The sequence below is a fragment of the Nothobranchius furzeri genome, chromosome 12 (assembly GCF_043380555.1).
Source record: "Nothobranchius furzeri strain GRZ-AD chromosome 12, NfurGRZ-RIMD1, whole genome shotgun sequence".
Lineage (NCBI taxonomy): Eukaryota > Metazoa > Chordata > Actinopteri > Cyprinodontiformes > Nothobranchiidae > Nothobranchius > Nothobranchius furzeri.
The window spans coordinates 67,426,369-67,438,868 of record NC_091752.1 but is presented as its reverse complement, the minus strand read 5'-3'; the positions used below and the strand labels follow the sequence as shown (position 1 = coordinate 67,438,868).

At 42.3% G+C, this 12,500-nt stretch overlaps 1 protein-coding gene across 3 annotated transcripts in view; it reads left to right on the top strand.

The window, feature by feature from the left end:
• Positions 1–12,500, top strand: part of LOC107376256 (myosin-10) — a 93,190-nt gene that overhangs the window by 39,051 nt on the left and 41,639 nt on the right. For all 3 annotated transcript variants that reach the window (XM_015945266.3, XM_015945265.3, XM_015945267.3), the window contains exon 4: positions 5,676–5,703. In XM_015945266.3, coding sequence (XP_015800752.3) covers positions 5,676–5,703 — 28 coding nt within the window. The remainder of the gene's footprint in view (positions 1–5,675; positions 5,704–12,500) is intronic.

Genomic DNA, 12,500 nt, shown 5'->3' with positions numbered 1-12,500 from the left:
AACTGTCTCCACATGCTATCGGACAACAAACAACGTGATGCACTCACCCCTAAGGATGTCATGGTTGATGGGGCAGTCCACTATAACTGTCGAAGAAAATGAAAATACACGTCCTTCTCAAAAAATTAGCATGTTGTGATAAAGTTCATTATTGTCTGTAATGTACTGATAAACATTAGACTTTCATATATATTAGATTCATTACACACAACTGAAGTAGTTCAAGCCTTTTATTGTTTCTAATATTGATGATTTTGGCGTACAGCTCAAGAAAACCCAAAATTCCTACCTCAAAAAATTTGCATATTTCATCTGACCAATAAAAGAAAAGTGTTTTTAATACAAAAAAATCAACCTTCTAATAATTATGTTCAGTTATGCACTCAATACTTGGTCGCGAACAGGGGCAGATTTTGGACTGAAGAAGATCCGGGGCTTAACACACACGTGCACACACACGTGACACGCACTAGTCATCATCATATATATTTGTCTTGTACCACATAATTTTTAATCTGAAGCTACATATTCAGCATATTCAGGGCAGAGTATTGTTCCTGTTAGTGTTTAGTGTGAGATGATAGTAAATATTCCCGTTCTTTCTCCAACCACTTTACCACTTTTCACCACACCAGTATGTGTGACAACTACAGGACTTTAATCTGGAAATGATGCAGCATTGCCCACTGTAGCTCCAAGAGGAACAGCATGGACGAACGGATAAGAAAAACAAAGCTTTGGTTTTCCTGTGAGAGGTTTTGTTGGGTGACTTTAGAACCGGGCTGACCCGCGTCAAGCTGAGAAGTGCTGAGCTCTTGAGCACAGCGTTGTGTTGATGCCTCTAATCAGAGGCTACCTGGTGCATCATCATTCTCCTAAAAAGGCTGTCAAGCTACCTCCTACTCGGTGTGAAGTACACCGTGTAGTGGTCAAACGAGCCCAAACTCTCCAAGGTCCTCTTAGAACCGCCTGAACCCACGCACTGTACTGATGCTTCACTTTCTAATGCAGGGCCTTTCTTCATAACACTTGACAAATATACCCTGCACCTCCATCTCTGGAAAAAAGCGTACTCAGTGGCCAGTCACCTAGCAACCGTTGCTTGAATTTACAAAAAGAAAATCTGTTGATTGAGGTTTTAGTTGCTTTAATGTCTTATTTGTTTGTTTCAATCAAACAAACTAAAGCTGCAGTGAATTTTCCACACTGCCAGCCGTTTCCTGATCGCTAAAGCCCTTCGCTGCCAGCGTTTCTCACCGTTTTTACTGTTTTTTTTAAGAGTCACAGAACGTTGCGCGCTAGGATGATGACGACGGCAAAACAACCAAAACAAAGAGGAGACTCGCCTCTTACATCAGGAAGAATCCTCGCGTTATCCGTTCTTTCATGATCCGTTGTTGAATTGTGATCGGCAGAAGCATTTTGGGATCGCACCTCACTGTTTTTACACAAACGGCCCAAAACGATCTCCTAACACATGGATGTTCTGCTTCCTGATCACGTGACGTGTGACGTACACGGATGAAGATCGGCTTCAGAGCTGAGATGTTTGTTCTCATGGTGCGGGCGCCCGTTCCGACGCCCACACAGTAAAAAAATGCAAATGACAACTTTAGTTAATGATGAGCTCAGTTGAATACGTGACCGAAGCAAAGGCTCTAAATCATCAGTGAAGCTGAGCTCGTGAATGCTCGGTCTCAAACCAGCTGAGTGTTAAAATTTTCAAAGACCAAAGGAGTCTAAAGTACGCGAGCACACGACGCTAGTGCACACTATAACAGGTGGTTCCTTGGGGCTGCCTGATGGTGCACGGTTGGCTCGCAGTGAGAAGGTTGCAGGTTCAAATCCTAGCTGCAGCCTGCATGTTTTCCCCGTGTGGGTTTTCTCTGGTGCTCTGGTTGAGAAAATGGTTGAAAGTAATTGATTGAGTAATCATTTTAACATAGTTGATGGGAGCCCTAATGCAAAAATCGACTGTAGTAATAAGTGGATAAACATTTGAAATGAAGTAGATTTTATATTGATGCGTTTGGGTTTATTTGTATGGAACACAAATGTATTCAAAATTCAATACATAAATAAGACACAATGAAATAAATAGAATTTTATGTAAAATCTAAGCTCAATATAATGAAATATTTTTCATACTTTTAAAATGTCTTTATTAATATAATGTTTTATCAAAAGTAATTTTTTCATAATATCCTAATTAATATTGAGCCATTTTTATTTAATTCATTCAGTTTTTATTACATAACGTCTTTTTAACAAAGACAGCTTTTATTTCATAATAGTGTTTTTTCCCATGGCTGATTTATTTCATAATGAGACTTTACAGCAGAACGTCTCAGTCCGTCAGTCAAGACTAACGGGGTGGAAGAAGAAGAAGAAGAAGAAAATATCATTTCTATAGCGCCTCTCAAGATAAAAAATCACGAGGCGCTTCACAAAAACAAAAAATGTAAAAATATAAAAAAGCATTTAGAAAATGATTAAAAATATATTTAAAATGAGCAAAAATAGACAATTGGGATTTAAAAGAAAAAATGTAAAGAAAGAGAGAGAGTGAATAGGAAAGAGGGAAATCAGTGGATACTGAGGAAGGTGGAGTAGGTGGGGAGAGCAGAATAAAGAGAGAGAGGTGAAGAAGGTCATACAAAAGCCAGCTTGAACAAGTGAGTCTTCAGCTGCTTTTTAAAGGAGACCACTGAGTCCACTGATCTCAGGCTCAGGGGGAGAGAGTTCCAGTGTCTGGGGGCCACAGCAGCAAATGATCTGTCACCTTTGACCTTTAGCCTGGTGCTGCACAACCAGTAGGCTTTGATCACGGGACCTCAGGGACCTGCTGGGGGTGTAGGGACTAAGAAGACCACCAATGTAAGATGGTGCTTGTCCATGTAAGGCCCTATAGACCAGAACCAGGATCTTGAAATGAACCCTGAAGTTGACTTTCAGCCAGTGAAGCTGGAGGAGAAGCGGGGTGATGTGGGTGTGTTTGGAGGACTTGGTCAGAAGCCGAGCACAGGCGTTCTGAACCACCTGTAGACGGTTCAGGGAGGTTCTGCTCAGACACGTGAAAAGAGAGTTACAGTAGTCTAAGCGTGAGGAGATGAAGCCAGTGTGTCATTGGCTGCTAATTCAGTCAGACAAAAGCAATCACTCACAGAGTGTCAAACCAAATGCTTCAAAAATGTCATCCAAACAACTCAAAATATTGTCTACTGACAAACTATTCAACTATTTGATTCGCCAAAGAAAACAGAGCTTAACTAAGTTCAGGCAACGCCGCCATCTTTCATGACCATTGACCTAGGAAGTTGTTCCATGGAACTACCTTAAACTGTCCGGTCATGTACGGTGAGCAGAAATCCAGGAAAACCAAACGATATTGAAGGATTAACCAGTGGTGTTGCAGGTCACACCCACTGGCTTGACTGACGGACTGAGACGTTCTGCTGTAAAGTCTCATTATGAAATAATCAGCCATGGGAAAAAACATTATTATGAAATAAAAGCCGTCTTTGTTAAAAAGACGTTATGTAATAAAAACTGAATTAATTAAATAATAATGGCTCTATATTAATTTGGATTCTTATGAAAAAACGACTTTTGAAAAAAACATTATGTTAATAAAGACATGGTGCAGCAGTAGCTCAGGTGGTAGAGCGGGTTGCCTCATGATCGGAGGGTCATGGGTTTGATTCCAGCTCCCGCCAGGGGTATCCTGCCGTTGTGTCCTTGGGCAAGACACTTCACCCAACTTGCCTGTGTTAGTGGTGGTCAGAGGGGCCGACGGCACCAAATGGCAGCCTCGCCTCTGTCAGACCTCCCCAGGGCGGCTGTGGCTACAAGTAGCTTACCATCACTAGCAGTGTGTGAATGTGAGAGTGTGTGAAAGCGTCTTTGGGTGTCTAGAAAAGCGCTATATAAGTTCAATGCATTATTATTTTAAAAGAAGTATGAAAATATTTCATAATATTGAGCTTAGAATTTACATGACATGCTGTAATTTCATCATTTCATTGTCAGATTACACGATTGTCTGGTATTTCTTCATAATGTCTTATTTATTCATTGAATTTTGAATATTTTTGAGTTCCATATGTTTGGGCCTAAATAATTAGTTTTCTACACGTTTATTTCCTCCGTGCTTTAATGCAAACTCCAGGTCCAACCAAAACAAAGCCACTGACGCAGTTACACTGAAGAAATGCTTCATCTACACGTGTACCTTGTATTTTACACCTACACGCTGTAATACAAGGACATATTAGAAATATAACTTACTTTTCATTAAGGAAAGTTAAATGTGTCTAAAGATTTTTGCCTTCATACGCAATAAGTAACATTCTTTAGCAGCTGCATGAGAAACAGCATAAAAGGGTCTAATAAAACTGTCGCTTCCCTGCTGGATGTCATGTTTAAGGTGTTTGTAGTGTGCAGGAGGTCTTTCAGCGTTGAGAGGTCACTCACATTAGAGGGCATAGTCAAGCCTGTCATCTGGACTTGGAGCAGACCTTGGAGCAGTCTCCTCCACGATGAAAGCTCTCGGGGGACTTGGTTACCGAGTCAGTTTAAGAGCGTTACACAGCATGGCACAGCAGTGGTTTAGATGCGGAGCGGCTGTAAAATATTCTCCCTACAGACTCGGTTATTGTGAAGCAGCATAGTCATCATCACACACCGGTGAAATTACGTCTCCACATTTGACCCATCACCGTGGAGAGCGGTGAGCTGCAGCGTTGGGAACTATTTGTTGGTTTAACCCCCAATCCAACCCCCTAAAGCTGAGTGTCAAGCAGGGAGGCATTCGGTCCCATTTTTTAAAGTCTTTGGTATGACCCGACCGGGATTTGAACTCCAATCTCCCAGGGGCGCCTCCAGAAAAATTTGAAAGGGGTGGCCAGATGGGGCCAAAGAAATTTTTGGGGTGGCACACCAAATTGGTCTTTGTGGTAACTTTCAGACAATTTAGACCTGTGGTGAGGTGCTGCATTGCGCCTTTAATCGTTTTGATTAAAATAACAGTACGTATCCAAAACATTTTACTTAAATCTTACAAACACAAACATTTCAGAAATATACATTTCAGTTATTTAAAATGTTATCCCAAATTTAATTTAAAGGTGTATTTTTTTAGGTAAATTCACCTGTTTTTTTTGTTCACACACAAAAAAAAAAATAAAACTATGGAGATAAAAACTTTTTAAAATGGTGAGCAGCAGAAACATGTGTTTTTTTATTGTGATTATTTCTTTACTCATTAATTATAATATTTTTATTTAGTTTTACAATTGTCTTTAATAAACAAGATTAATATATGGTTTGACTGAACATTAATATGATTTGTTAACACTGGCTTTTCCTGGGGGGGCCAGCAATTTTCTAGGGGTGTCCATGGCCACCCCTTGGGGGCGCCCTTGCAACCTCCCAGTCCCAGGGTGGACACTACCACTAGGCTACCATCTATCTCTACGATGGTGTAGATCTGATGGTCTCACCAAGCATTTCATCATGTTGGGGACAGGTACCTGAAGCCACCTGCTCCTTGATTCTGATAGCTTCACCCGCTTCATCAACAGAGGCTGCTTTTTATTATTTTGGAGGTAAATTGTGGAACAAAACCTGCTCCGGGTCAGAAACATGCTGACTGTCCTTCTCTCTCCTTCTCTCAGATCGTGAGGACCAATCAATCCTTTGCACGTGAGTACTCTCCTGTGTCCTCTGCTCTACTCTTAAGGTCATTTCTCAGGTATGATGTAAGTTGTTCTGATCATGTAGCGGGACAACAAACCGCTAAATCAAACTGTCTACAGGTAAAGATTATGGATCTCCATGTTTTAATAGACTCTGGGACTCAAGACCAACCGTAGCAAAAGCTTTAGCTCTGCAGGTTGGTGTAGCCACACTCCATTGTGTCCTCAGCAGGTCTACCATTGGTTGTAAGAATTTTAGGCTGGGCCAATCACAAACATCTATGTTTGGGAGTCATTGGGTGGGCTGTGTCTGCTCAGACTCTTTGAAACAGCATGAACTCTGGACGATTTAGACTTGGACTTTTCTTTGAGACATGAACAGATGGAGGTACTCGAGTCATTCATATAAAAAAGGGATGTATTTGCTTTTTCTTCGACTGTGTATGGCATACTGCCCCATTGACTGTTTTCCTTAGCGATGAATGCATCACGTTGTTCTTTTCTCTGATTGGTCCTAATGCTGGCTACTTGAGTGACAAAGAGACTTGATTCTAGTCCTTGAACTGAAACTCAAGCCCTGTCCACACGTAGCCGGGGATCTGCCAAAACGTAGATATTTTTCTACGTTTTGGCCTGTCATCCACACGAAAACGGAGTTTTTTCGCACGAAAACGGATCTTTTTAAAAACTCCGGCCAAAGTGAAGATCTGCGTTTTCTCCGTTTTGGGTGACTGCGTGTGGACAGACAAAACCGGAGTTTTAAGGTCCGCAACGTCACTTTCCGTGACAAAAAATGCTGACATCACGTGTGCGACCTGTGTTTACACTAGCCGACATCATGGAAGCCTTCAGAGCTAAGCTCTGTCACTACCCGATCCATCAATTGTCCAAGCGCTTTCTGCTTGTTTGTTTTTGCAAGAGGAATTACTGCTCCTTGCGGAAGACCACAGACGAAGGACGAGGTTAAGAACGGGGGAAGTACTGCCGCCTACAGGTCTGGCATGTCCTTAACAACGTATTTATCCGGGTACGTGTGGACAGAGTTTTTTTTAAAACGAGGTGGTGTGGATGCAAGTTTTTGGAGGGGCGGATATTCGTTTTTAAAAAACCCCGGCTACGTGTGGACTAGGCCTCAGTGATATTGAGAGGGCTTGATAAATATCATGCCTCTTGCCTTTCCTGCCTCCTTTAAATGTGTTTTCCTCATTTCTTTTATCATTCCGAATCCTTTTTCCATTTCTTGTGATGGTTCTGTCATCATGAGTCACTTGCCCAACTCCCATCCTCCTGCTGTATTTTATTTAAGGACTAGTTACAAATAGCTTTTTGCGGATGCTGAGATGTAAAGCGGCGCTGCCAAATGCTGAGAGAGTTATGAGTGTGGTTTCGGTGGCCTGCCCTCATCCTTTACGTCAGAAAGTAATTAAATGCCACTCTCTGCATGGCTTAGATCTGAGGATACCATCCAAACATACACATACTCACACCCCCTGTGTGTTACAGTCAGACGGTTTTCTACGTTTCTTTAGAGGACGATGTTTTTAATGATAAAGTGAAATGATCATCATAAATGTGTAGGTTTTAAATGAGAGAAGCTCGTTTGGTGAGATCATCATGCTACAGGGACTGTCTGTTGGTTTAAGTGGTCGAACAGAGGACTTTACAGTCATTCAGTCGGCTGTGAAAGTAGCTCCTAAAAACATGTCACATAGTCAAATAGTAAAAGTGAGCCAGCTGCGAAGGCCAAGAGCTCCAGCAGAGTTCAGGCCTAAGAAATGGGCCTGTCTGATTTTAGATGACGTGGTTTTGGTCATCGTAACTGTTTCACAAAATTATCTTTAACATGACATAAAAAGCATCACTCTGCAGGACACACCAGAGCGTATATTATCTTCGTTCACGTTACCAGAAGTTTCTGTTGTTAAAGAGCGTCACCCCCTACCAGAGTCTTACTCCTCTCCCACTTCCTGTTTGAAAAATGCAACAAATGCTGTTGCCTAGCAGGCCGAGAGGGTGGAGCCGCTAACAAATACACACACACACACAGGCTCACAACGACATTGTGACATCATATGGTACCAGCTAACGTTCTAGGGTACCTCTTAGCCAATAGCGATGGCAGATTTAAATTCAAATGCAGTGCAGAGTTTTTACCTGACAACGGCACAACACTGACAGTTTCAGGCAGAACATTTAAATTTTAACTAAAATGCACTAAAGTGCAAAACTATTGACTACACGTGTCTGCAGCACGATTAGACACACATTTATATAGTTTATCAGGAAAATAAGTTGATTTGGGGGTGACTTGTAGCCTGGCAAGCCAGACTAAATAAATGTATTATTTAGTCTGGCCACGCTCCATTGACGGCTCTCGGTTGTGGGGCGGGTTCTACCGTTGTCTTTCAAATGATCTCCGCATTCCACTGGACAATCAATGTGACATACTCTTGTTTCACTCTGTTGCATCATCCCACCCACCAGGCATATAGAGTGCCCTGATTGGCCCACAAAGCGGATAAAGCTCTGTGATTTGTTCACTAAGCAGATAGAGCACTATGATTGGCCCACCATTATGGACCAATCACAGCTCTTTATGTGTTTGAAACCCCTCTAGAGAGCTGTGATTGGCTAGCCAGAGTCCTGGTAGGAGCTGCGGAGGTTCCAATGGAGCGTGCCTAGACCAAACTTTGCAAAGCAAGAATTTGGTCTAGTTCACTAGGCTAGGTGACTTGCTCTTTAAAGACCAAGTTCACTGAGTGACAATTTTCACTTATTTTTGAAATATGATCGGTCGTTCTGAGTTTCACACGCAGGCTGGACATAAATAGTCTTCCACCCCTATTTCCTGCATTAGCAGCCGATAGAAAACAGACGAGGAAATGTTCGAGTCAGATCTACGTCACACTGAAAAATAGCATTAATGGACCGTTTACGCTCGCGACAGGGAAGGCTGTTGTTGATTTAGCATCCATGAGAGAGCAGAGCACATCTCAGCTAGTAGAAGCTAACTGTTAGTGTCAGCAACTCCACAACATGGCAGAACTCCTCTAGGTTCATGTTATTTGTGAGCAAACAGAGTCGGTGGTAGAGTCGTGTTGCTGTTAGCCAATCAGAGACAACATGTCAGAATAAGATTAACAATAATGAGTGAGAGTCCAAATCCTGCTGTCCTCTGCTCACCTCTCCTTCGGTTAATATCTACTTCCTGAAACATGAGCACCAGAGCTTTTTTTCCCACAGAAATAGACTCACACTTAAACTAGAGACCACTGCAGATGTGATAAAAATGACTGAATATGTTATTTAATGAATAATCTCATTAATGTGAAGTCCGACTACAAACAGGGAAGGTTTTCAGTTTTCTAAAACAGCATCCAATAACATAATAGAATAGAAAATACTTTATTGATCCCACAGTGGGGAAATTCACTCGTTAAGGCAGCACCTGCACTTAGAGAACAATACACAAGGGCATTAGGCTTTTACCGTAACCTTCAGCACTCCAAAAAATGAATAAAAATAGAGTAAAAATAGAAAAACTAAGTTTTCATGAAAAAACTGCATAAAAGACACAGACGTACAAATGTGCGCCCAGCTTTGATGTGATCGTGTAACAGGATTGTGACAGAAGTGAAGCTGTGGAGTTACACCGTCTAACCCCTGCTGCACACTGGAAGCAAAAGCGGCACCGCTTCAAATAGAATCCATTAAAGTCGATGGAGAGTAAAAAAAAACTGCAGCAAAGTGGTGATTTTCAGAAGGTCCAGAAGTGGCGCGCCGCTAAAGATAAGATCGGGTTTCATATTCTCCGCCAGCCGCTTCTGGGATCCATTAAGGACTGCAATTGACATAAGGCTAGACAGGAAATCACACACAGTTTCAAATCCCCAGTAATTTTCAAAATAAAAGTATTGCAGTGATGCGATTTCATGTACATATTGTCATGTTCTGGTCTAGTTTCCTGACCCAGGACATTCAGAATCCTACATGGAGACTGGATGAAAGTAATAAACAATATTTGGTGACGCTTCCTTTTACAGTCCCCTAATTACTAAGTACTTACATGGTAATTACATAGTAAGTTAGAGTGTATTTTTGTGTAATTAAAGTGTATAATTGGAATAAAGTGTATTGCTATTGTGTGAAGCAGTATTTACTGGGAATGAATAATAAAAATAAAAACTAGAATTGAACCTGTGTTACATGGTAATAACTGTTTAAGAACTCAGAAACAACAATACACTTTAACTTACTATGTAATTACCATGTAAGTACTTAGTAATTAGGGGACTGTAAAGGGAAGCGTTACCCAACATTTATTAGAAAAGGGTAACTGAAGGAGCGCCGTCAACATGAGGCGAGGGTCCGAGTGAGGTTGAAGTGTGGAAGTTAGTTAGGGGATTAGTGGATGACTAGGGCGGTCAGGCCTGAGGTGAGGGTCGGGCTCGAGAGGCGAATCCAGGTGAGCGAGGGTGAGTCGCTGAGAGCGGGTCGGTCAGGTTGAGCGGGGAGACGTGGTCCAGTGAGATGATCCGTGGTTAATGGCTGATGAGGCGGTGATGGCGAGGATACCTAAAGACGGGGAACAGGAATTATAAATATGCAAAAGCTCAAGACAAGTGTGAAGCTTTCTAAAACTCGAGAGTTGGCTTTGTGATCTCAGGTTGGAGTGTACCAAAGTGAGCAATCATCCGGCGAGGTGATGTCGTCTCCCTGCTCCTTTTATACACCAGCTGGTAGATGACAGATTGGCTGCAGCTGCCCGCTCCTCAGTGCCACTCACCTGCAATTAAGCACTCAGAGGTCATGACTGAACCACTCACCTCAGACCATGACACATATATGAAGCTTACAGGTGATTTAACAGCGTATTTACTCACAGCATCGTTCCACTAGTGCAGCGGTGTCAAACAACGATATCCAACGTGATTTACTTCTTTTTGATTTAATGGCAGATTGCATAAACACACTGTAGTCTTTGAAGTCTCGAGGCATCGTGTGATCTCGCGAGTCGAGCGAGGAGCAAGGCAGAGAAGCCGCTTTGCGTCTGAGACTCCCCCGGTGTGCACTTCAGTGCAGTGGTTGTCGCGAGTAAATCGTTCCGCTGCCGTTCAGCGACGCTTTTGCTTCCAGTGTGCAGTAGCGTTAGTGCAGTGGGCGTGAATGACCTACGGCAGCGTTCTGTTTTGCATCTTGGGTGTCTCAGTCTGTCGCTAAAGGAGCTGTCCATGGCCTCAACAGTGGAATGCAGTGCGTGGTCTAAAATCATCAGAGATCACCTTTTAAAGAGACTGCTGATGCTAATTAACACCAATGGGAGGCAGAGTTGAGCTGTTAAGTGGAGATTAGACAAGACCACAATTAGATTTATCACACTAGAATCAATGTAAACCACCAGAGGAGACCAAGAGAGAGTGCTCATGCTCAGTGGCATTTAAAGAGCAAGTCACCCCCAAATCAACTTTATTTTCCTGATAAACTACATAAATGTGTGTCTAATCGTGCTGCAGACACGTGCAGTTAATAGTTTTGCACTTTAGTGCATTTTACTTATAATTTTAATGTTCTGCCTAAAACTGTCAGTGTTGTGCCGTTGTCAGGTAAAAACTCTGCACTGCATTTGAATTTAAATCTGCCATCGCTACTGGCTAAAAGGTACCCTAGAACGTTAGCTAGTACCATATGATGTCACAATGTCGTTATGAGCCTGTGTGTGTGTGTGTATTTGTTAGCGGCTCCGCCCTCTCGGTCTGCTAGGCAACAGCATTTGTTGCATTTTTCAAACAGGAAGTGGGAGCGGAGTAATACTCTGGTAGGGGGTGACTTGCTCTTTAACAAACAAAACCATTTTTACATCACATAAAAAGTAGGTGTCACAAATATATCAGGGTGTTTCAATCTGAGCTCTGTTTGTCTGAAATAAAACGGATTATCTCCCCAGCCCTACTCAGAAGGAATGCACACGACCTACTTCCACTGCAGTTTACTCAGATAAGGCGAAAAGAGATCGGCTGGAATTATGTTTCATTAAAATAAACAAAAAGAAGTTGAACTGGAAACAATGCCAGTTTTTAGCACAGCGTTTTTGGGAAACTAATGCTTTTGTGTCTTTTTAACGTTGATGTAATCTGGCAAACATGAAAGGAAAAACACAGATTTGGAGTCAGACAAACGGTTGGCGGTCTGCTGAAGGTGGTCATGTTTTTAGCTATGTGTCGTTTTTGGCTTCATTTCTCATGTATGAATGTTTATATGGTGTTAGCTTATTACTGAGGCTTGGTGGTTTTTTAAAAAGAACAATATCACACCATCAACTGGCTCCCAGTAGGCCACACGATTCAATTATGACCTTCAGTAATAAATATGAGAAGTAAACTGTTCTGCTGCAGACGGATGACATTTCACTGTCCAACCTAAAACTTGGAATTTGTTTGTTTTGTGAAGTTCTATGAAGACTTTTAAGATTTTAGAAATTCATGAAATTATTCCAATCAGTAAACTAAAAGTATTTTGATTTGAGCGCATTCGAGGACTCGCCCTGACGATTCTACTGCAGCGTCTCAAACCTCCGTGTACTGCGTGGTGACGCTAATGACCAGCTACAGCAAAGCCACTGGTATGCAGCTGGATGCAGTGCTGCGGGCCCGGTTTAGCGGCTGGTCCGTGTTTTCTGGGCTCTGAGACCTGCCCGTGCACGGCTATCATTACAGACGACCCAGAGCTTGGAAACTTGGGAGACCGGCCCAACGGACCGCAGCATTCTCCAGGGAGGTATAAAAAACAGCAGCAGCTTAATGACCT